The sequence below is a fragment of the Cibotium barometz genome, chromosome 5 (assembly GCF_041138505.1).
Source record: "Cibotium barometz isolate CiBa-2024 chromosome 5, ASM4113850v1, whole genome shotgun sequence".
NCBI classification, from domain to species: domain Eukaryota; kingdom Viridiplantae; phylum Streptophyta; class Polypodiopsida; order Cyatheales; family Cibotiaceae; genus Cibotium; species Cibotium barometz.
The window spans coordinates 52831402-52856248 of NC_141050.1; the positions used below are offsets into that span (position 1 = coordinate 52831402).

At 40.1% G+C, this 24847-nt stretch overlaps 1 protein-coding gene across 2 annotated transcripts; it reads right to left on the reverse strand.

The window, feature by feature from the left end:
- Positions 1-13236: 13236 nt before the first annotated feature.
- Positions 13237-16464, reverse strand: LOC147638635 (uncharacterized). 2 transcript variants are annotated; one of them, XM_086798557.1, is made up of 2 exons: positions 14270-16464; positions 13237-13838 (listed from the first exon to the last, which is right to left on the reverse strand). In XM_086798557.1, exon 1 carries the CDS (start codon positions 16081-16083, stop codon positions 14311-14313), a length of 1773 nt encoding a protein of 590 aa, XP_086654683.1. In that variant the 5' UTR covers positions 16084-16464; the 3' UTR covers positions 13237-13838; positions 14270-14310. The 2 variants fall into 2 exon arrangements, with proteins under 2 accessions (XP_086654683.1, XP_086654684.1); XM_086798558.1 differs by having other exon boundaries at positions 13237-13928.
- Positions 16465-24847: the final 8383 nt, after the last annotated feature.

Genomic DNA, 24847 nt, shown 5'->3' on the forward strand with positions numbered 1-24847 from the left:
AAGTGGTTGAGCCCCTTAGTATGCCTGACATTTCTGCATGGCATTCTCATGTTAATGGAGAGTCTAGTGGCTCAGAGATGAGCCTTGATAAGGATCTTGGGATACCAGCTATGAGAACAACTGGTGTAAAGAAGGCTATGGAAGCCATGAATGCAAAGCTGCGAAGATCTGGGAGAGTGAAGAATCTTGTGCTACAAAGGTTTACCTATGATGGTTATGTGGCACATCACTATGCATACATGGCAAAAGTTGTGCAGGTTGTAGAGCCCACATGCATTGATGAGGCTGTTGGAAATGTGTGTTGGGAGAAAGCTATGGATGAGGAGATGGATGCACTATATGGAAATGAGACTTGGGATTTAGTGCAATTGAAGGCAAGAAAGCCATTGGATGCAAGTGGGTGTACAAAGTAAAACATAATAGTGATGGAAGCATAAGTAGGTACAAGGCTAGATTGGTAGCCAAAGGATATGCGCAAACATATGGCATTGATTATGAAGGAAACTTTCAGCCCAGTTGCCAATGCATCTACTCCATTCTCAATTTTCATGCCTAGTGGTTGGGCAAAAGCTGGTATTCCTCCTGTCCCCACTATTCACTCTACCCCCATCTCTTTAAAAAAAACAATTCACTAACTCTTTGGAGGCTCGTTGCACCACGAGGCATAGGCTACACTCACAATGTCGTGGGGAATTTTCTCCTCTGCCATTGAGAGCACACACAAGCTCAAATCAACAACTGTTATGCTATAGCTAGCTCACATAAACGGGGTCGTGGTGTGTCACTCACCTTGGATTTCTCGCATTCACGATTCTCACAGAATCTCAATCTCGTGATTGAAGAGTACTCGGTAGCTCAATCTAGCGTCCTCGCCTCCACACGCTCCTCATAGCTCAATTCTCTCACTCACTCACTCACTCACACAATAATATGCGGGCAGACAATGTTACAAACATGGATCTAGGCCAAGTTATATGAAGGATCAACACACATGATTAATATCACGATAGAGAGAATATACTAATCAAATTTGGGTTAGTGAGAGCTGAAGCAATGGCACACTAATCAAGACTAAAAAAACACTCCATAATCTCTGCTCCCATACACCCATATTTATAGCCTTGGGAAGGGCTTCAATCCACACTATGTGTGCACCTTGGTGCCAACCATGTGTCCATAAATTCTCACACTACATGTGCCTCCTTGCACTTTCCATGTGCTACCCTTTGGACCTTTGACTTCACCTTTTACAACGAGTTAAAAATTGTAGGATGGCCAACATCGGCTGAGGAGAAGTCTCTCATTGTAGTGCTGCTTACACTCTTCCACTATGAAAAACCAATCTGGTTTTTCACGCTAAAGGAATCTTCTCTGTTTCAAAGGCAAACTCATAAACTTGTTGAGTGTTATATCTTCCTGAACTCATTTCTGTATTTCTCATCCACATCTCCAAAGAAAAGTTTGACAACAATCTGGTTTTTTGTGCCACAATAAAATTTTAGAAAATGTATGATCCATATATCCTACACCTTCTTTTACACTATTGCATCAATCTAACGTCGTTTTGCATAAAAATACTAACTTTCATTTGATGTGAATTTCTTCAAGAATTTTACACCCTAGTTATTCACGTCATAGTAATTATATGCATTACATGATCTACTAACCTCTACCCATCATATAAGTTATTTGTAGTACTCGTATGCATGAAGAAGGCCAAATTATTCAATGTTTTAGGCATGAATATCTCAAGGTATTTACACCATGAAAAACCAGTGTGGAAAACCACACTGGTTTTTTATGCTAGTGCACACATGCTTGTAGATCCTTAAATGCACATTAACAATTGTTGATATGATTAACCAATCAATATTATCTAAAATAAAAAATAAATTTATTTAAAAAATAGCTATTTGAAATTGACCCCTACTACCAGCCATGCTTCACTCACACCTTTAGGTCACACTGATTAGAATTTCATACGTTATATATGTTGAGAATTCAAGCTCATCGGGAATTGGTGGATAGCATTAGTGTGTGGACACTAGACTAGCAGTGCGTGTGTGTGGATAATAATGGTCATGCCCAACTGTTAAAACCCTAAAGATCTCTCTAGCTAATCACTATGCATAAACATGCATAAACCAGGCATATACACATCCACCCTCGAGCCCAAGGATGCATACATAAATACAATGAAGTACCACATACCTTACCTTGATGTCCCATACCACCAAGAGATATGACTTCTCTCTAACAGCACATAGCTCTAGCATGAAATGACAAGAGAATAGATAGAATTCTCTACACAAGAGAACATCCTTGAGAGTTCCCCATGCCCCTATTATATAGGAGGTCCCTCAAGTGACTCTTGACTCTCCATTTCCATGTGTGACCCCCCTTGGTTGCCTGACCCTAACCTCAACCCAAGGTTAGACCTAACCCTTGCCCCACTAGAGCATGTTCCAATGCTTCCATGCTCACATGCCTAGGGTGGGTTAGCCTCCTAGTATATGCACATATAATGTGCACATAACATATTTCCCCTCTCTCAAAACATTGCACTCTTGCAATGAAAAGAAGGAAAACTGCACTAAATGTTCTCAATTGACTCCCAAGTCAAATCCTCAATTTCCCTGTCTTTCCACTTAATTTTAACCTCAAGGATTAAGCGACTATGAAGTTTCCTTTCCCTGAATTCAAGTACCTTTTTAGGTTCATGTGGATAAATCTTCAACTTCAATGAGTTCTTGAGGAGTAATTGTGTTGTCCTTACTTCTCCCAGCTTCTCTTTGAGTCTACTTAAATGAAAGACTGGATGAACTCTGACATGTGGAGGTAGTTTTAACCTCAAGGATTAAGCGACTATGAAGTTTCCTTTCCCTGAATTCAAGTACCTTTTTAGGTTCATGTGGAACATAAGATAGATCTTCAACTTCAATGAGTTCTTGAGGAGTAATTGTGTTATCCTTACCTCTCCCAGCTTCTCTTTGAGTCTACTAACATGAAATACTGGATGAACTCTGACATGTGGAGGTAGTTTTAGCTCAAAACCATGCTAATCTGACGTATAACTCAAAATGGACCACAATATCTAGGAGATAATTTTGAGCACTTTCCTGTTGACAAAGTCTGAGAATCTTTAGGAACTTTCAAATAAACCAACGCTCATGGCTCAAAAGACCGAGGTGAGCATCCCCTATCAGCATAAAACCATGCTCTATCCTGAGCACTCATGATAGAATCATGAGCTTGGGTCAGCATTTCCTGCATATCATGCAAGAAATCCCTCGATGCATCAAGCTCAATGTCCTTAAGACCGACATCAACAGGTGCCCTGGGTTGATACCCATACATAAGCATGAACGGACTATAACCAGTAGTCGTATGCTTAGAACTATTATAGGCAAATTCCATCACTGGAAGATATTTTTCCCAACTCGATAATTTTCTAGAGACATATGCACGAAGCATATCCTCTACAATTTGATTCACACGCTCTGTTTGCCCATCAAACTGCGGATGATCAGAGGAACTCGTACTCAAAGTAGTTTCTAATTTCTTAAAAACTTCTTGCTAAAAATGAGCCGTGAACTTAGAGTCCCGATCACTCACAATATCAAAATGTAGACCATACAGTCTAAATAGTTGCTCGATAAATTGGTAAGCCAATTCTGACGCTTTAACGGTTGTCTTGTCAATCTATCCACGACTACCCAAATGGCATCATGACCCCTGCTGGTACTTGGAAGTCCCGTAATCAAATCCATGCAAATACTTTCCCACTTTCGAGACGGAATATCCAAAGGATGTAATAACCCAGCAGATTTAAGACGCTCTGCCTTATTAATCTGACACTGATGACACTTGACCACATAATTCTGAACAAAATCCTTCATTTTTTGCCAATAAAAACTCCTTCTAACCAAAGCCAAGGTACATTGTATGCCTAGATGTCTTGTCGATGGTGCATCCTAGCACTCAAATAGGATCCTCAGTTCAATTTCCGGCACATCCGGTACGCAAACCTTATCATTTCCGAATAAAAGACCATTCCGAATAAAAAATTTGTTGGCTTTTCCTTCATTGACCAAGTTTTAATTTACCTCAGAGTCGGACCCTGATTTTGCCAAGTTCCAATATTTTCCAAAGAAAATATTTATACTGCATTTTTCCCTAACTAAATCGTACAAGTTAGAAGTAATTTCTGTGAAGCTAAGTTCATTAACTTCACCAATTCGACTCAATGCATCAACAATGCTATTCAAGTTACCTTTTCTATATTTAATTGTGAAATCAAAGTCTTGCATCAATTCAGCCCATTTGGCCTTTCTACCTTTCAAGTCCAATTGATCACAAATGAACTGCAAAGACTGATGATCTGTCAAGACCATAAACTAAGACCCGTAGAGATATTGTCTCCATGCCTTTAAAGCATAAATGATTGCATACAACTCTTTCTCATGAATTGGGTACATAGTCTGTGCATCGTTGAGTTTCTTACTCTCGAAGGCCACAGGCTTCCCATCCTGGAACAAAGATGCACCTACCACAAAATCACTAGCATCAGTCTCAACAATGTAAGGCCTGCTAGGATCTAGTAAGGCTAACACAGGAGCATCTCGAACTTTATATTTCAAAGTATCGAAAGTTTCTTGTAGCTTCTCATTCCACTCAATCAGAGAATTAGACTTCTTATTTTTACCCTTAAGAAGGTTGGTAAAAGGCACTGTCAACTTCGAATAATCCTTGACAGATTTTTGAAGATATGCCACGAAACCTAAGAAAGATCTTAACTGCTGATCCATTCCAAAACCTTTTGAATCCAATCCAAATCTATAATTAAGCCATCTCAAGAGATCTTATGACCCAAGTATAACAATTCCTTTTTGAAGGAATCACACTTAGATAACTTACAATATAGTTTCTCCTTCCTAAGCCTTCCTAGAACCTCTTTAAGATGATCCTCATTTTCCTAACATATCCCAAAATATATCATTCATCATCTTGGAAAGTTGCTGGTGCATTTGTGAGACCAAAGGGTAACAATAAAAATTCACAATGGCCATAACGTGTGCTAAAAGCAGTTTTAGGAACATCTATCTTCCTTTGCAATACGGATCTGATGACAACCGGTTTGCAAATCAAGCTTTGTGAAATACTTAGCTCCTGGCAACCTATCAATAGGATCGTCTGATCTAGGCAATGGGTATTTGTTCTTAATTGTGACCTTGTTAAGACGTTTGTAATGAATACACATCCGCCAGGATAACTGGTGGATACCTTGGTATTTTTTCTTAACCAGGAGAATTGGTGCACCCCAAGGAGACTTACTTGGTCTAATTTGACCTATCCTCAAGTATTCAGCTAGTTGATTTGCTACCTCGTCTTTCTCAGTCTGGCGGCTAAGCCGATATGGAGGAATACTAACAGGTTCTGCACATGGCACTAGCTCAATTTTATGGTCCACCTCTCATTTAGGATGTAATCCATGAGGTTACTCATCAAAAAATACATCCTAAAATTTGCTCTTAATGGAATTTAACTCTACTTTCCCAAACATCTAAAGAAACAATGTTTACATCAAAATGAACACATGAAGTCACTGGATCCATAACCAATTGGAAAAGTTCATAGTTAAAAAGATTTTCCATTAACTCAAGCTCATTAATAAAAGTTCATAGTTAAAAAGATTTTCCATTAACTCAAGCTCATTAATAAAAGTTTCCTTGGAAACAACAATGTTTCCCTTAAGAGTAACAATATGAGCCTGAGAAGTCAATATGAACAAAACTTTGTTACTTCTCATGGCTCATATTGACTTCTCAATGTTTCCCTTCAGCAACCTTCCAAAGGTATATCGAAAAAACCAATTGAACATCCCCTCCAAATAATTTGTGCGATTCTTTCCTCCCCCATAAGATGTGTGTTTTTGAAGTAGACACCTCTTACTTGTTGATAGTGGGAGTTCTCCATTCCTTGAGTGCTCCCCCACATGTCCAAGGAGCCATATTTATTCATGAAATATGCGACATGTGCAAATAGTATATGCTACCAAAAAGCAAGTATCATGAGAAATAACAATCATGCATACTACATCCTTTAAACATCAATACTTAAAACTCCAAAAGTAAATCTTGCATAAACCTACCATGTAATGAGTGATGTTTGTCTCTTCCCACCAGTTATCCATCATAGCTTGTGTGAATGAATCGAGCTTTGTTTTGAAGATCTGTTTTGAAGGCAGTTCGTTATTGCTCTGTTATGTTGCTTCTGTTTAGTAGCATGATAATGTTGTTGAAGCAAACCCAAAGTTTAGAGTGCAGGCTTAGAATGTTACAATCATCGGTTATGCATTTACAGAGGTGCTTTCATAACTCCCGAGACAAAGTGGAATTCTCCTTATTAGCAGGCTTCTTGAGAAATCGCCTTGCTTTTTCTCCACTCATGGAGACTTTTTGGGCCACCTCATGGGATATTCCAGATGCTTGCTTGTTAATTACTATCTTGACGTTTCCTCCATAGCATCCCAAGCTGTTAACTCCTCCACTTTGGCGATCGTGACTTTGTTTCGTTCTTGGCATTACAAATGCAAAGTCAATATGGCACTTAAGTAACCGATCAAAGACCCACATGAATGCATGGAGCATTTAAAAATGGATATTGTCTAGTGGGAATGGAATGATGAGCTTCCAACTTAGATCTACCATGTCTCTACTTTTATTGGGCGTTGCCAACATGCTTCTTCCTGACATGACTCCACCAACCCATTTCCCATCATTCGCTTCTTCCTCTTCTCTGTCACCATCACTATTTCAATGCTCCTCGGTTATGCTAGCACCCTTCCCCTTAGTAGAACCCTTGCCCTCAATAGCACCCTTTCCCTTCTCTGTGGGTGGCCGCATGATTGTCCTTATCCTATAAATGTTTCTCCTTGCCTTTTTCCTTTTCCTTACCTTTGTCTTTACTTTCTACTTCATCCATGTAAAATGGTCAAGGATAGCGAGTAGAGGCACCTTGGAGACAACCAAGAATTCACTTAATGGTCTTCAAGTATCACCCAAATGCCATTGCACATTGAATGTGCCCACTTCTTCTACATGTAGCAGTCTTGATCCTTTATTACCTCTGTGATGCATAGACTTGTCTCTCGAATATCCAAGCTAAGACCTTATATGTTTCCTTTGGTACTTCAAAGCCTCTAATCCACCACATTTCCTTCTCGGATTCAACACTAAATTAAGTAGACTACTTTGTCTCCTTCTTGCTTGTGTCCCATGCATGTGACATTGCCTCATTCATCAAGGTGATGCTCAAACACTCCAACCTTCTCCCTTTGACAATCTCACGCCCGTCTAATTTAAGCATGAATGCTAGTGTGTCTCCTAACAATATAAATCACAAATGAATATCTTGTTACCACTGAAGGCAAGGTAGCAATTCTCAAACCAAAGAAAACTCACCATTTAAGGGAAGGCGATAGAATTTCACCATGGCTTGTTATAGTCATTCTAAGTCCACAAAAATGTTATTGAAGGCATTATATTGAAAGACTATAGCTGATTTGTTGACCTTTCCTTGGGACTTGGTAGTGTCAATTTTTCTTCCACATGGAAATATAGCCCCACACATCTTTTCAATGTGCCTTCTTCCACATGGAAATACTACCCCACATATCTTTTCACATCATCATTATTAGTTTTCTTTGTAGGAGCAACAGGGGGGAAGAGATAGGGAGGATAAGGGTGGTGAACACAAGCATCATTGCAAGCAAAAAAGGTCCAACAAGTTCCACCGAGACCACAAGCTAATAACTCCTAATTTTGGGGCATAATAATTAATAAAGCATCGAGAGGCAAGAATGGTGTTGCTAGGCCTTGATGGGATGGAGAATCCATTGGGGGATGAAGAAGTGTGCATAAATACCTCATTTATATGTTTAGAGTGCTTAGGACCAAATTTTGGGCTGCCTAGACACTAGAGATGTGAAAAGGCATGAGTGTGAAGAGGTCCTTAGTTTTCAAGTAAAAAGGAAAGTTGCATAAAGAAAGGTAGGCGTGGAGAAGAAGAGGAAGAAGGAGGTTAAATTCTTCAAGATTTGTTGCACTTAGGTTGAGTTCTTACTTTTCAAATCATTCTCCACCTATGATAGCATTGATTTATAGTCTAATTATCACTTATTCTTCATATCTTGCTTAATTATGGACTAATTAGAGAGATTAGAGAGAGAGCTCAGAGGTTTGACTGAAAATTATTGTGCAAAGGATGTTTTTTTATATTGCAAGGGCATTAGCAACACCATTCCTCTCAACCATGCACCAAATCAAATGTTTTTTAGAGGTATTTTCCTTTAATTATGCTTTGAAATAGCCATAATTAGTGATTATTAAGGGTTTTAACGTGAATTAAGAGAATTCTAATTATCAAAGTTGTGTTAAATCATAATGTGTTAATTTCATAAGTCATATCACTAATCAAAGATGTTTAATACCTTAATTAGTTCACTTAATTAAAAATTACAGAATAAAAGTTAATGAAAGAATCCTAATTTTAATGATCATTTCTTAAATGAGGTTCAAGAAAAAGAAATACCATATTGAATAAATGCTATGCTAATTTTTTTTAAAATTATAGGATACTATTTGCTATTTATTAATTAATTTTCAAATCAAGATAAAAATAATAATTATTTATTATGGGCAAGTTAATTAAAGACTTTATCTCAATGGTGATTATCAAAGGATTATTTAATCATGTTTCACTCATACAAAATTTTTGAGGATGTTTTGATTTGTTTAACTATGAGTAGTTATAAAATTATTAGGTATTTAAATAAATATTTTTTAATAAATAGAAAATTATTATTTTAAAAAATTTAAGAGTAATTTTTAAACATATTATGGAATTCAGAGAGTGAAAAAATCATGAGAAAATAATTTAAAATAAAAAATAACTAATTTTCTTTATTTTTGATCTATTTCTTAGAAAATTAATATTTCAAAATATATAATGAATTTAGAGAAAGTTTAAACATAAACTTAGGTTTATTTTATGTTTTCTATCTCTGTGTTGAAAGTTTTGAGTAGATAATGAATATTTTTTCTAGTTGTAGTGTAAAATGAATGTAATTATCTATTTGGTGGAGGTTTAATAAGTAAAGTTAGGTAATTAATTTTCATATGATTTCTGAAAGTAATATGCTGATTTCTTGTGGCATGTAAAGTTCTATATTGTTTACATTTCATTTGTGGATACATGCTTATTAAAATAGAGCCAATGATTTGTTACAAAACAATAAACATTAATGCATGTGAAATGGTTTTGAGAATTGGTTAAGAGAGTTAAATGCGATTAGTTCTTTTTAGGATATAATTTAAAGTTAGTTAGGAGTGGTTATCTGCAAAGTAGGTGGCTAGTGGAGGAGGAGCTCTCGATCTTTCTATTGTCCTTTTCTTTATATTTTAAAGAAGAGTTTCCTTTGGCTATAACAGTAGGAACCGTGTGGAAAGTCCTTGGAAGCTACAGTATGAAAGGGACATTGCCTACCCTGCTAGTCTAAACATTATCCTACAAAGAATTAAAAATGTAAGATCTATTCAATAAGCTTGGAGGTGATATATGGACTTCATTAGAATACAAATATGTGAGCTTAAATGTATGTAGATAACATAGTATACATTACCTTGTTAGCAACATAATAGCTTAATACTTGGCTGGTTAGTAATCTGTGTTTATGAAGAGTAGTCTAGTGGATCATTTTTGGTGCATTGTCGGGAGTGCTAGCACTTGCTACGAAAGGATAAATTAGCATGAGAATTAGCGAGGAATTAACTGGTGAATATTTAGATCTAGCGGGCGAGTAGACGAACTACCAAGTAATGCGCAGCTATCCATATTTAAGACCCTACTTAGAGAGACCTATATTGTATACATTCGGTATCCAAAGAAGAAGAAGAATAGCTCTAGTGAGAAAACCCAAGAAGAATAAGATGTTATATGGGAACCGAGTGACGAGCGATGAGGAAGAAACTAGTGAAAAGGGAGTCTAAGAGAAATTAACTCTTTGTGTGAATGTCTACGATTTAGAATACTTAGAAGACTCAGAACTTAGCCATCTAGCCATTCAACTAGCCACACATTGGGGATTAGTGGACAAAATAGAATTAGAAACCATTGCGTTTTCCACTTATAGTGGATATTAGAGAGACCCTAAACCGCAAACAGCTATACCACACAAGGTGCATTACGAAGACCTTAGGAAATATTTTATTTTGTGCAGTGGTATAAAGGTAGGCTTTTGCCCAAGAGTCAAGAAAGAGCTAGAGGATCTAGAGACCTTGTGAGACGAACGAGCTTCTCACTTGTGAACAAAGTGATTCTCCTTTTGATAGATAGACCCATCACTAAGATAGCACTTAGGAGTACTTAGGAAGATTAGCATATTATAGACAGAACATATACACTCAAGCTCGAAAGATATAGCTAAAGCAAGACATAACCAGGGAAAAGTTGAATATAAATAATTACAAGACATTACCAGAAGATGATAATAATATGGTGTCCTCGTGACCTAAAATAGTCTTGGCAAAGAATACAGCTAGTTTTAGACCTCCATTGGAATTTAAGAGAACTTTCTTGATTTTTAAGAACTGGTTTCTCTTCTCATCCATGAATATTGAAAAAGTTTCATCCTCTGGAAATTCATAGGAGCAAAGCCTTCGACTCAGATACAAGTAGAGGTAGAGACGAATCATCATCTAGAGGCCGAGATGCAAGCTGTTTTTTGAAGTAGAAATTATAGACAACAACAAATAACAAGATCTAATGTATAAACAAGTGAGAAAAGCCACTCTAGAAACAGGGGAGCCAAAGAGGCCGAGATGGTTGACATAGAAATCAAAATATAAATACCATAGAGTGCTATTTATATTTTAAAATAACAAGAATATAATGTATAAACAAGTGGAAAAATCTACTCTAACGACGGGGGGAGCCAAAGAGGCCAAGATGATTAACAAAGAAATCAAAATTTAAATAGCATAGAGTAGTCCTTTGCCATAGCAATAGCAGAGTGAAAATTACCATGATAAACTAGCGCACATGACAAAGGACTACTATAAAAAGCAGAATGATATCAAAAGTGAAAAGTTGTAACAAAGCAACTATGCATCATCAAGTAAACAAGGACATGACAGAAGTGAGCAATTGTTTGTGATGCAACATATGCTCAAATCCATAATGAACCATTGTCTAAAACTTGGTAGATGTGTACGTCATATTTAAAATATTACAAAGAACATAATTTCTGTTGAACAAGTGATTGAGCAAGATCTATAAGTGAAGTTCAATTCTCAAAGGTAAACGAGAAAGACTTCAAAAATCAATGTTGTTTGGTTGTAAAAGAATAATAGAAATGACTAAGATGTTTAATTTGATGTAATGTTATAATGCCAACCCGAATAGTCAAGTCAACAAAATAGGCCGATCATTGTATGTTTTAGTAAGTATATTACAATAGGAGAACACTTTTTCATATATATGTACTCTTGCGTCTTTAGTTTATGGTTATAGAGAAGAGAAGAGAAGAAGATAAAAGCAAATTCAACTATCCGTCTCTCTTGTGTCTGCTCTCTTTTGTGTGCTTGCAAACGAACTCGAGCTCTTCTTCTCCTCCGCATTCTCTTTAAGGCTAAGGAAATGCCAACACATCTAAGGATTGTGATCAAAGCAATTTAGTTAATGATTTGTATAGCCAAAAATTTGTGTTTCAAGACAAATAGTTTGATTCAATGACTGGATTGAGATGGACGTTGTTTGAGCAGTTGAGAGCAACAAGGCCTGAACTACTAGTTGATATTGAGGATTTGGAAACTTTCCAAGTAGAGAACATGGACATGGATCTGGCAAATCTTACAAACGAGTCACTTGCAATGTTGAGATAAAAAAAAGATAAATGCCACGTCTAACCCTAAGAGATAGCAAGTTAATCAATATATTTTGGATTTAGTGAAACTCCAAGCAAGTCTCTGAATGTTATTTCTAAAGCTATGTTCAAATCAAGGTTTAACTTTTTACGTAACCCCTCTAATTTGATTTAAATTTACAGCTTTACTCAAAAAAAATTATACCTCCTCTACATTAATATCAATTTACAACTTTTCTTTAATAAAAAACCACTTACACAAGGCATACTATGTCTCAAAGGTTGAGATAGATTGATATAAGCCAATTGGATCAAAGGTTAGATAGATTGATAGAAATTAAAGGTGTTACATATTTGAAATCATAACATCAAATGAGCAGTGTTTTCAGTTCTCTTTTATCTAGAGTCGCTTATATTTTTGGAAAAGGTGACTCTCATTAGAGTTTCCCGAAACTCTAATGAGAGTGAAGTTCAATTCTCAAAGGTAAATGAGAAAGACTTCAAAAATCAATGCTATTTGGTTATAAAGGAGTAATAGAAATGACTAAGATGTTTAATTTGATGTAATGTTATAATGCCAACCCAAACAATCAAGTTCACATTATAGACCGATCATTGTATGCTAGTAAGTATATTACAATAGGAGAATACTTTTTCATGTAGTATGTACTCTTGTATCTTTAGTTTATGGTTATATAGAAGAGAAGAGAAGAAGATAAAAGCAAATTCAACTATCCATCTCTCTTGTATCTGCTCTCTTTTGTCTGCTTGCAACGAACTCGAGCTCTTCTTCTTCTCCGCATTCTCTTTAAGGCTAAGGAAATGCCAACACATCTAAGGATTGTGATCAAAGCAATTTCGTTGATGATTTGTATAGCCAAAAACTTATGTGTTTCAAGACAAATAGTTTGATTCAATGCCTGGATTGAGATGGACGTTGTTTGTGCAGTTGAGAGCTGCTCTCAAGGAAACAAGGCCTGAACTACTAGTTGATATTGAGGATTTGGAAACTTTCCAAGTTGGAGATGGATCTGGCAAATCTTACAAACGAGTCGCTTGCAATGTTGAGATAAAAAAAAGATAAATGCCACGTCTAACCCTAAGAGATAGCAAGTTGATTCAATATATTTTGGATTAAGTGAAACTCCAAGCAAGTCTCTTAATGTTATGTTCAAATCAAGGTTTCACTTTTTACGTAACCCCTCTAATTTGATTTAAATTTACAGCTTTACTCAAAAAAAAATTGTACCTCCTCTACATTAATATAAATTTACAACTTTTATTTAATAAAAAACCACTTACACAAGGCATACTATGTCTCAAAGGTTGAGATTAATTGATATAAGCCAATTGGATCTCTGGAAAGAAATTAAAGGTGTTACATATTTGAAATCATAACATCAAATGAGCAGGTGTTTTCAGTTCTCTTTTATCTAGAGTCGCTTATATTTTTGGAAAAGGTGACTCTCCTTAGAGTTTCCCGAAAATAGTTTATAATTACATAAAACACTTCCATTTCCTAATTGAAAGCGCAAGGAAAATTCAAATATAAAGTTTGCTGTTTTTTTGGGTGGATTCTAGTAAAAGTATGAAAACTTCTAATAGGAGAGTAGCGACGTCAACCTGGACAGCTTTCTCAACTTTCTCCAACGAACGAATTTTGAGAGCACATACATCTAGAACCCCCTCTTGCTCAATGTCCACATCCGGCCTTACACAGGTTGTAGACGTAAAGTGAATCCTACTTTTGTAGCTTTTTACACTAACAATATAATCAAGGAATATAACCGATTGATTATTCATAAAAGTCTGGAGAGAGAAGATGAGAATAAAAAAAACCATGGTCCCACTGCCTCATAAACCAATGCAACTAGCTTGCACAGATCTGGAAGGCCAATGCTTATCAAGTCCCTACCTGATTGACAAAAATTAAAAGTGTGATCATCAATCAAGAGAACACGATGCATATCTTCAAGCGTTCAGAGTCCTGAGCATCTTTCATGTTCTGAGAGTCCACAAGAGCTTACAAGCCACACTTGAAGATAGTACAGAGTTACACTTCTCATTGAACCCAAAAAAAAAAAAAAGCACGAAAGGGGTATCCCTCTTACAATTTTGTACAGCAGAAAAGAAGCTCGGCAAAACTCCAAAGAGTGGACGTATAAATATAGAAGCTGGGAGAGGGTAAAAATTTGGAGGAAGCGGATCTGGAGAAAGATTCAAGCAGAAAAGAAAAATTGTGCATGACAAAAAGAAGTTCTGAGTGGATCAGATCTGAGAGAAAGCGAGCCAAATTGAATACAAAAGAAAGAGTGAATGTGATGAATGCAACAAGGGGCAACTAACCTTAACCAATGCAGCACATGAAGGTTAGCTACGCTTCTTCATCACGGCCGCATGCTCACGAATTGGTCATGGCGGCTGTAGCGCGCTTTCCAAAACTTCCTGACAACAAAGAAGAGCACAGCAGCTGCCACAATGACGACGATGCTCACCCCGGCGGCCGCTCCCTTGGAGAGGCCGCCGCTTCCGCCTGAGCTTGAGCTCACGTCCGATAAGGCCGGCGCAGGAGCGGGGGCGAACAGAGAGTCGTCACTTTGGGCGGCGCAGTTCTGTATGCCCGCTAGAAACTTGGACTTCACTGCACTGTGGTTGTAGCACAGCCCTGGATTCGCCCCTATCTTCAACAACTTCAGCCTCTTCAGGAACGTATTATTGAACGGGATCTCACCTGTAAACGCATTCTGGCTCAGATCCAAGTACTGCAACACCTTCAAACTTGTTAAGTTGGCCGGCAGCGTCCCGTTCAGCTTGTTGTTACTCAGATCAATGTGAGAGCAGTTGTGAAGCTGCGCTATGGACCCTGGTATCGGCCCTGATAGCTGATTCCCAGACAGACTTAGGTACTGTAGGTTGCTGAGACTGTCGAAGATGTTGGGTATTACGCCCTTGATCTGATTATCGCTGCAATCCAGATGCTTGAGCTGGGCTAGATAGCGCATTTGGGAAGGTATGGTGCCTCGGATGGAGTTTCCGGAGACGTCGATGAAGGCCACATCAGGCGGCCAAGTGTTTCTGGGCAAAACGCCACCAACGTTGGCCTTGGAGATGGTGAGGTTAGTGAGGGATTGGAGGCTTTGGGTGATGGGGTAAAGACCTTTGCCACTGATTTCGACTTCGGTGACCATGATCTCATGCAGGTTAGTGAGTTTGCTGAGCCACACAGCAGGGAGCCTGGGGGCTTTCTCGTCGGTGCCTGTTTTGCCAAGGCTAGCGGTGCATAAGAAATAGCTGAGTGACTTGACGAGGAGACTGGGGACATGCACAGGGAGCATGGGACAGTCTACAAACTCTAGGACGTTGAGGCTACTGAGGTTGAGGAGAGCTTCCGTGGTGAGCTTCGCCGTTGGAGGGCAGTTTCGCAAACTGAGGGCCATCAGATGCCGTGTGGGCGTTGCCCTGCCGCAGAGCAGGATGTCTTTAGGAGTAGCACATGGGTCCGACTTCGTGAAGTTTACTTTGAGTGACCGCAATGCAGATACTTGATTGGGGTCTAGAGTCGTTACCCCTGTGAAAGGTGCAGGCGCAGCAGCTGGAGAAACCACTGATGGAGGAGAGGGATGGGGAGTTTTCTTGGGTGGAGGGGCGGGTGCTTTCTTGGGTGAGTGGGCTGGAAGGTGGGTTGAGTTAGCTGCTTTTCTGGGCGGAGGGGCCGCTTTTGACTTGGGCGATGGAGATGGAGCTCCATTGGCAGATGGAGCAGAGGCAGGCACACCAGAAGGGGTTGCAGATGGTGCAGATGAAGATGGAGGAGAAGGCCCTGGCGCAGACACAGGCGCTTCTGCAGGAGGGGTACCTTTAGCTTTGGTGGGTGGAGCAGCTACTGCCTTAGGTGAGGGTGCTGGAGGTGAAGCAGAAACAGGAGCTTTTGGAGGTGGTGCTACCGAAGGGCTGGACGCTGGAGGAGGAGGAGGAGGAGAAGCCTTGGGAGCTGGTGAGCTCTTGGGCGGAGGAGCGACTGCTGCTGCTGGAGCTGGGCTTCCTGCTCCCAAAGCCAGAGCTGGCAATAACACCGTCAACATGATCAATGCGAGCGGCGACCAAGGCCACTCAAAGTTCTGCATTTTCCTGAATGGCTTCATGGGAACGATCATCCACATGGACTACTCATTAGCCAGGCCCTTTACTTTCGTCAATGCACTGTGCATGGGAATCAGAAAGGAAAGAGAGAAAGAGAGCATGATAGCTCTACACAGGGGAGAAGCTATAGCTAGCAGATTGAAGGGTGGAATCCGGAGTAGCTACTATTTCGATGACACAAGAGTAAAGCTAGCTGGAAGCTGTGGAAAATGTAGTTAATGGAAAGTGTAGAAAATGTAGCCAATGAAAGGTTTTGCTGGTGTTCACTGAATCAATTGTTGCTGGCTTGTGGTAACAGTTGTGGTTACAGGCGATGTTTCCCTTTTTTTTTAACTCAAAACTTTTTTATATAATATAAGGCTATCTTTCCTTCCAAAGGGAAAAAAAAATTTGGGGCAAGCCAAGCCGATGTATTGGAGTACCTGTAGTTTGCTTGTTCTTTTGCAACTCTCATTATTTTGACAGCCAGGCTCCAGCCCGCACACAGCGAGCCACGCCGTACATATTGTTTACACGTGGCCCAATGACATTGGTGGGAGCGCTTCTCCAAAGTCCAAAATTCACCAACGTCCTCTTACCTAGGGGCCGTTGCGCCCTTGCTTCCTCCACACCTCACCTACCTATCTTTTCTTCGCAATATGCTTGCCAGCTCCTCTAGACGTCAAAATTTTTACTGCTCAAAAAGTCGGTACCCCTAAAGAGGAGATGCATCGTCGTCCTGCCTGCCCAGCATTTTATAGCATTTTACGGATAATCTATATCTATATTTATATTTAAGTCTTTTTTTGACACGTGTCATCAAAGAATGCAAAATGAGGAGGAGAGAGAGGGGGAAGGGCCGAAAAGAGAGAAAGAGAGGTGTCAACCCCATTAGAGACAGATGAGAGTAGACTTGTATAGCACTAGTAATCATGATGCGGTTAATCTATAACTACATTTATATCTAAGTGCAAAGTGCGGAGGAGAGAGAGAGGGGGGAGGGCCGAAAAGAGAGGGAGAGAGGTGTCAAAGAATGCAATGTGTGGAGGAGAGAGAGAGAGAGAGAGGTGTCAACCCTTTTAGAGACGGGTGAGAGCCGACTTGTATAGCACTAGTAATCGTGATGCTCTCCTATTCGCACTTTTTTATTCAATTTTTTACTAAGGTTTTACTAAGGTGTAGAACCTTAGAACCTATCCCTCCATCCTCTCTCTTCCTCATACCACCTTCTCTGCTAATGTGGTTGCCCAACTCTCCTCCTTGCCTAAGGACACACCTCGCCCAGCTCTCCTCCCTACCTGAGGTGGCTACACACACCAACATGCTGAGACTACAACCTAGTTAAGCAGAATAGAGAGACGTGGAGTAGAGATCTGACGTCATGGAGAGATATCATGGAGAGACTTGGTCGAGCAAAGAGACGTCGAGCTGGGCAAGGACGAGATCAAAGAGCAAGGGAGAGCAAATGCCTCGTGGGATTGAGGGAGATGGTGGAGAGGTCGACAAGGAGAAGGAGGTGAGATGTTCCCAGAGGAAGATGAAGATGGTCGAGAGAAGTTCGAGAAAAAAAATTGTTTTTTCATTATGAGCATTAAAGAGGGAACATTCAACCATCACGTCCCTCTACCAAACCTCATGATTGAAAAATCTTTACAATGGTAACAAAAAAGTTTTTTTGCCTAAGGTTTTTGGCTATTAACCACATGGTGGTTAACTGGGCAATTGACTTAGCCAGGCCCACCAACACATTAAAAGGGAGATGATTTTCAAGACAAAAGTGATACTCTAAAGCGATCCCAAGTTCTGGTGTTTTCCTCTTTCTCTTTTAAACCCATGTCCCAGGAAAAGTTCAAGGCTTGAATCTATGTTTTGATAAATGAGATCTTGGGATATAGAGCTTTGTTTGTGTTGTCTTGATTGATTTTGTTGAGTTAAACAACTGTGGATGCATGTCTAAAGTTTATGAAGTCAGGGCTGACCCATGAACAGTCATCCACTGTGAATAGTATTCAAAAATAGCTGGGCCAGTTTAGTGTTAGAAGCAGTCAATTGTGCATCAAGGATGGTTAGCTAATGGGCTGGAGGGGTAGTGTTGTGTCCAGTAGCTCAATGGTGACAGAGCACTTAGTCTGACCACCTTCCACGTCGTGAGCACCACCTCGGTACTACACGTGTGAAGATGGCGAGCTGTAATCACCAAAGTAGTCGTTGCCAAGATCAAGAAGTCTAAGCTTAAAAGGATGGTTGGTCACCACCGCTAAGAGACTGAGGATGCATGAGTTTGAAAGTTGCAAAGATTGCATGCTAATTAGCTCTCAACTAGGACAGTTAGTGATGTGAAGCCTAACATAGTCATAGTTCTTAGGAGGTCATAGCCTTGTGTCGATAAGTTGCTCTGTAGTGAACTTGTATTGATTCTGGAAGTTGTCTCCATTTTAAGAAACATGCTATATGTACCAGAGAGAGAGAGAGAGAGTGAGAGAGAATTACATAGGAGAGTGAGAGCAGAGTGAGAGTGTGTGAAGTTCTAAAGCTGAGCAGCATTCGAAGTGTCCCCATGACCACTCTAGAGTTGGTGTTTGAATACAGAAGCTCTGGCGGGCGCCTAAAGGTCTCCCACGGCATTGCCTAACTAGTCTGTTACCTCAGCTGTCTTGCCATTCCGTGGAAAGGGAAATCAGAGAGAAACACCTGGCAATCCTCCTGGGGAACTCTATCGCAACTCTGCAGGAAAACTTCCTACTACTGAGGGAAACGTCTACCGCAACTAGGCCGAAAATCTCTCCTTCTTGGAAAATCACGGCAAAGAGGAAAAATCTCTCGCTAAGTAGAATTATGTGCCTTCAAGCAAAGGAAATCCTAAAAAAGAAAGTTTTGGATCCGCACAAATTGATCTTACTAGAAATAAATCCCTAAAACAAGTCTGCGGAGGAGAAGCCATAACATGGAGGGGATTTTCTCGGAAGATCAGTGCAAAGAAACTTTCACCACACAACCCAACCAGCAAAAATGGATTTAGGCATGCCTTCCATGTTGGAGAAAAGTAATTGTTCAGATGTTAAGCTCAACATGAGCTAACACTCATGAGGCGCCTGCATGACCGTTCGACATTTATATCACTGGCGGGTTTGGTAGTAGCTGGCACTAACATATCTTCGCCAGAGATTCGACGGCTGGACTACACCGACTAGTCCACATCTACTCACTCCTCTTAGCATGTTCACATTATGGACCGCTTGTATATACTCTATTATGTGTGTTAGTCACTTTATTTGCTTTGTATACCTCTTTTGTTGTGTGAAGAAGAAGAAGATTTTTTAGCCTCTCACCTTGTGTGTTCTCTTCTAGGATTTGTGCGAGTGTGTGTATGCTTGCAAGAGCTCAAGCTCTCTTCTCCCCTGCATCTTTTCAGAGTATCAGAGCCTGGTTCATGCTAAGGGCGGAGCAACAAGCAAGAGAAGCACAGGAAGCGGTACGAGGGTAAGAGCTTCATCTACTCTTTCCCCCTTGTGTTGGCTACTACACCCTTGTTGGGAGCTCTTCGAGAGGCACTGACAAATGAACTCCGATTGAGGAGCTTTCTTCGTGAGAGCAAAGATACAGGGCAACTATAATGTTCGTTGGATTGCTGGACAGAAATTTCTAGGCCGAAAACGTAGTTCGGGGCGTCTGGACCTCCGTTTTTCAGTTTGTATAGGCGTTCAAAAGCACTGCGGGTAAGTTTTGATTCTCTGCAGAACTATGTTTTTGGAACTGCAAGAAGGGTGATTGGTTGTGCAAACACTGTGTGTGCTTACAAAGAGGTCTCAAAGTTGCCATTGGGTGTATGTATGCAAAGTAAGGTCACTAGTTGTGACAATTTGGGTGCAGTATAGTACCACTACAGAGAATACAACACTTTGTGTAGGTCAAGTAAGACTGCTGTGTTGGTAAATTTGTGTTGTAGAAAAGATGTCAAATGATAGAATAAACCAAATTGTTGTAGAGAAGCTTGACAAGAACAACTTCCATGCTTGGAGATTTAGATTGACCAATTTCCTTATGGGAAAAGGTTACTGGGACTAAGGTGAATATAAAGAGGCACCGGAGATACCGAAGATTAATCCAACTGCTGTGCAGATATAAAAGAGTTCAAGGATTGGAATCAAGAAGCAAGGAAAGTCATATATTGGCTTTATATCAGCATACATGACACTATTGAAAAGATGCAGGGTAGAAGAGAGCTTGAGCTCTTGCAAGCACACACACACACTCACAAAACCCTAAAAGAGAGCACACAAGGTGAGAGGCTGAAAATCTTCTTCTTCTTCACTCAACACTCAACACACCATATATAAAGATAAGAGTACTCACATATGAAAAGATACTCAACCAAATACATACTAGGGTTCTCTATAGTGTGAACCCAACTAAATGAGCTGGCGCTATAACTATGCCATTCTCCAGAATGGCTGTCACATAACCTGTCATCCCATGGTGTTATGACGCACCCTGCCACTCCATGGTCTATCAACTGAACCACTAGATGAGGACTCTCCTTGTCCACTCAAAGACTGTGATTGCTGACTTGCATTCTGTGTAACTACATTTCCACTCACATCAGCCCCAACGGCTTCTTTTTCAGTAGCATACCAGCTGCTCATCTCATCAAAAACAGCATCCCTGCTTACCCTCAGCTCACGTGTAGCAGGGTTATAACACATGTATCCCTTTTGCTCAAGGGAATATCCAATAAACACACATTTTTCAGCTTTTGGATCCAGCTTAGTTCTCAGCTCATCTGGCATGCACACATGCAATGCATCCAAAGACTTTCAGATGAGACAAATCAGGTTTTCTGCCAGTAAACCTCTCCTCTGGAGTTACATCATGTATGGCTACAGTTGGAGTCCTGTTCATGATGTAAACTGCTGTAGAAACAGCCTCAGCCTAATAGCTATGCGGGCGGCATATTCTTCTCTTCCATCAATGCTCGCGCAATCTCAGCAATGTGCCTGTTTTTCCGCTCAGCAACTCCATTTTGCTGCGGAGTGTATCTGCATGTAAACTGTCTCCGAATACCATTCTTCTTCAAAAATTCAGAGAACTCATTGGAGAAGTACTCTACCCCTTCATCTGACCTTAGGCACTTTACATATTTCCCTGTTTGCTTTTCAACCATAACTCTGAAATTCTGAAAGTGAGTGAACACCTTACTCTTCTCCTTCATGAAGTATACCCACACTTTCCTTGTGTGGTCATCAATAAATGTCACATAATACCTGCAGCCTCCCATAGACATGGTCATCAATAAATGTCACATAATACCTGCAGCCTCCCATAGACATGGTCTTCGTAGGACCCCATACATGTGAATGCACAACATCTAGTGCATTTCTGCTCACATATCTGTTACATGGAAATACATGCTTTGTTTGCTTTCCAAATTGGCATGCTTCACATATTCTCTAAACATTCACATGTCCAATTCTTTTATGCCAAATGTCTGTGTCTGCAACAATTCTTGAACCATTTGCAAACATTGCAGTGCTCACTTCAGGCATGTTTACATTCAATGTCAACATTCTTCCCACTCTGTTGTCTTTTACAACCAAACTGCACTTGTCTTTTGCAACCAAACTGCACTTGTCTTTAAAGTCTTCAACATAACAACCATCAGGGTTAAACCGAACCTGCAAACCCTGCTCAATCATTTGACCAACTGAAACTAGATTCTTTGTTATGTTCGGAACATGAAGTACATTTGCAAGGTACTTCACTTTGCCATCCTGCATAAACAATGGCACATCTCCAACATGGGTAATTGGATGAGCAGTGTCATCCCCTGTTTCCACAAAACCTGGTCTTTCAAGGTTTTTCGTCTCCTTGAACCACTCCCCATGACTTGTCATGTGGTTCGAAGCACCTGAATCAACATACCATACATCATCTTTATGTGCTGCTTCAACATTTTCAGACATGGCATTAACGACATGCTGCATAATAAACAACCTTTCAGACATGGCATTAACGACATGCTGCATAACAAACAACCTTTCATTATCCTCATTGTTTTTGCTCGAGGATGCAGAGTTGTTTTGCTGCAATCCATTTTGCATGTCAGCCTGCTTCTTATAACAATCAACCTGCTTCTTATAACAATCTGCCTGCACATGTCCAGGCTTGCCACAATAAAAGCATCCACGTGTATCATTATACTGCCTTTGCCAATTTCCACAACCTCTTTGACTCCCCCTGCCTCTGAATTGGCCTCTTCCACCTGCGTGTTGTTGTTGTTGTTGTGAATTCTGGGACTGTTGTTGTTGCTATTGCTGGCCATAATTTTGATTACCTATTCGGCCACCTCCTTGACCACGTCCACGGCCTCCTCTACCTCGTCCTCTTCCTAAACTTGTGTAGAAGGCCTGTTGCTCTGAACTATTTTTGTTTCGTGAAGACTGTTGGTCTTTACCCAAGCTCTTCTCTTCTATAATCAACATAGACACCAAATCTGTAAAATTGGAAATATTTTCCCGAGTCTGAATAGACGTCTTGAAAGCCTTGTATTGTGGCCCGAGACCACGTAGACAGGCTTCCACCTTATCATCATCATCTACTGAAACACCAATAGATGCAAGGGATTCCATAATACCCTTTATCTTCAATGCATAGTCATTCATAGACATACTCTTTTTCTCCACAGTATGAAGTTCATTCTTCAACTGTATCTTGCGTGCCTTGGTATTTGTTTCATAGAGTTTTACCAAGGTGTCCCACACCTCCTTGGGGGACTTGGCATCCTGTATGTGCCCAATCATGGTGTCCTGTATACTGATAGAGAGCCAATACATAACTTTTCTGGCTCCTTGGTTACTCAAAAATGGATACAAGGTAAAAATGGGTATCATTCACTTCATCCAATCTTTGAATGCATGATTGAGTGTCTAAGCATGAAAGGAATGTAGGGTATCAACCTTGCACACACTTCGCACAAAATAGTTCACGTCGTGAACTAGTACAAAAAGATTCACGTCGTGAAATATTCTAAATAGTTCACACCGTGAACTGGTCCTCAAGGGTTCACGTCATGAAATGGTCACATTTTCTTGACCAATCATGGGAAGCCATGTGGCATTCTTCACTAAGGTAGCCGCCCAGTCTGATGGTTGTGCAGTGTGAAATCGATTTTCTTTACTCTTTCATGCATTTTGCATTTGTCGTCCATCATGTGCGCTACCCTCCAGCTTGAATCTTAAACGATTTCGGTTTCTGTCTCTATCTGCGCCAAATCGACATATACGGGTTTGAGGTGGGAGCTTGTACCTTGCCTTTGCGTTTTCTTTTTGTGTTTTCATTTCTTTTCTTCTTGAGCATAAGTTGCATGATTGAAAGTGGTTGATTGAATAACCGTGAATGATTGCTCCCCGTGTTGTCACATTCATTATCATCATCTCGCAAACCTCGCACTCTATTGGTAAATCACATCATGTATTCACAAAAATTGGTTATTAGACACGAATCAAATTCACTCTTCAAACCTGCACTTTCACGAAACCACAACCTACAATTTCATGGGATAACCTTTCACGGGTTTAGGCCATTTCACGGGATAACCTTTCACGGCCTAAAAAACCTACAATTTCATGGTTTAAACCATTTCACAAGATAACCTTTTATCGGTTTAGGCCATTTATCGGGATAACCTTTCACAACCTAAAAAACCTACAATTTCACGATTTAAACCATTTCACGGGATAACCTTTCAGGTTTAGGCCATTTCATGGGATAACCTTTCACGGCCTAAAAACCTGCAATTTCACGGTTTAAACCATTTTCGGGTTTAGGCTATTTCATGGGATAACCTTTCGCGGGTTTACGCTATTTCACGGGATAACCTTTCACAGCCTAAAAACCTACAATTTCATGGTTTAAACCATTTCATGGGTTTAGCCTATTTCATGGGATAACCTTTCACGGGTTTAGGCCATTTCACAGGATAACCTTTCACGGCCTAAAAACCTACACTTTCACGGAGACACCATTTCACAAAAAAATCAATTCACGGGTCTAGGCCATTTCACGGAAACACCTTTCACAGCTTAAAAACCTGCATTTTTACGGTGTTTACCCACCTCACGGGTTTTGGACCCTGTCATCTCATGGTACTATCACGATGTGCACCTTCTCCATTTAAGTTCATACCTCCTTAGTTGATCACACTACTAACACACTTCCCATCAATTTAACCTTGACACTTAAAAAGAAGAAGAAGAAGAAGAAGAAGATAAAATAATAAGGCATGGCACATGCCCTCACCAGTCAATGGACTGACCTTCTTCTCAATGTTACAGATGTCAACCTCAGCTACATCTGACCCGGAAGCCGTAGAGACTCCAGTAGTGACACAAGCCAGTGCAACGGGATCCCCAGTTAGCAGAAAGAGAAGACCTACACGGGGCCCGAAACTGAGCTATCTAGGTCAGTATGCTAGGCGTTCCATGGCGCAATCATCAGTAAAGAACTCCACACTCTGCATGGAAAGGTAGCTTTACAGTACCATAGTCTTGAGTGCTTATTACAGATTTTGGAGGATACTGAAGTCAAGGAACAACTAGAGAAAGTGGGCCTAGGGTGGATGGCACAAAGTCTCCCCCCTCAAACCATTGATACAGAGATGTGTGCAGAATACATTAAGACATACGACAAGGTCACGAAAAGGGGAATGGTACCTAAAGCGGATAGCACCATAGAGCACGTTTTGATCACGGAAGACTTGATACATGAGGCTCTACAATTACCACCACCACCAATTAAAATACACACATA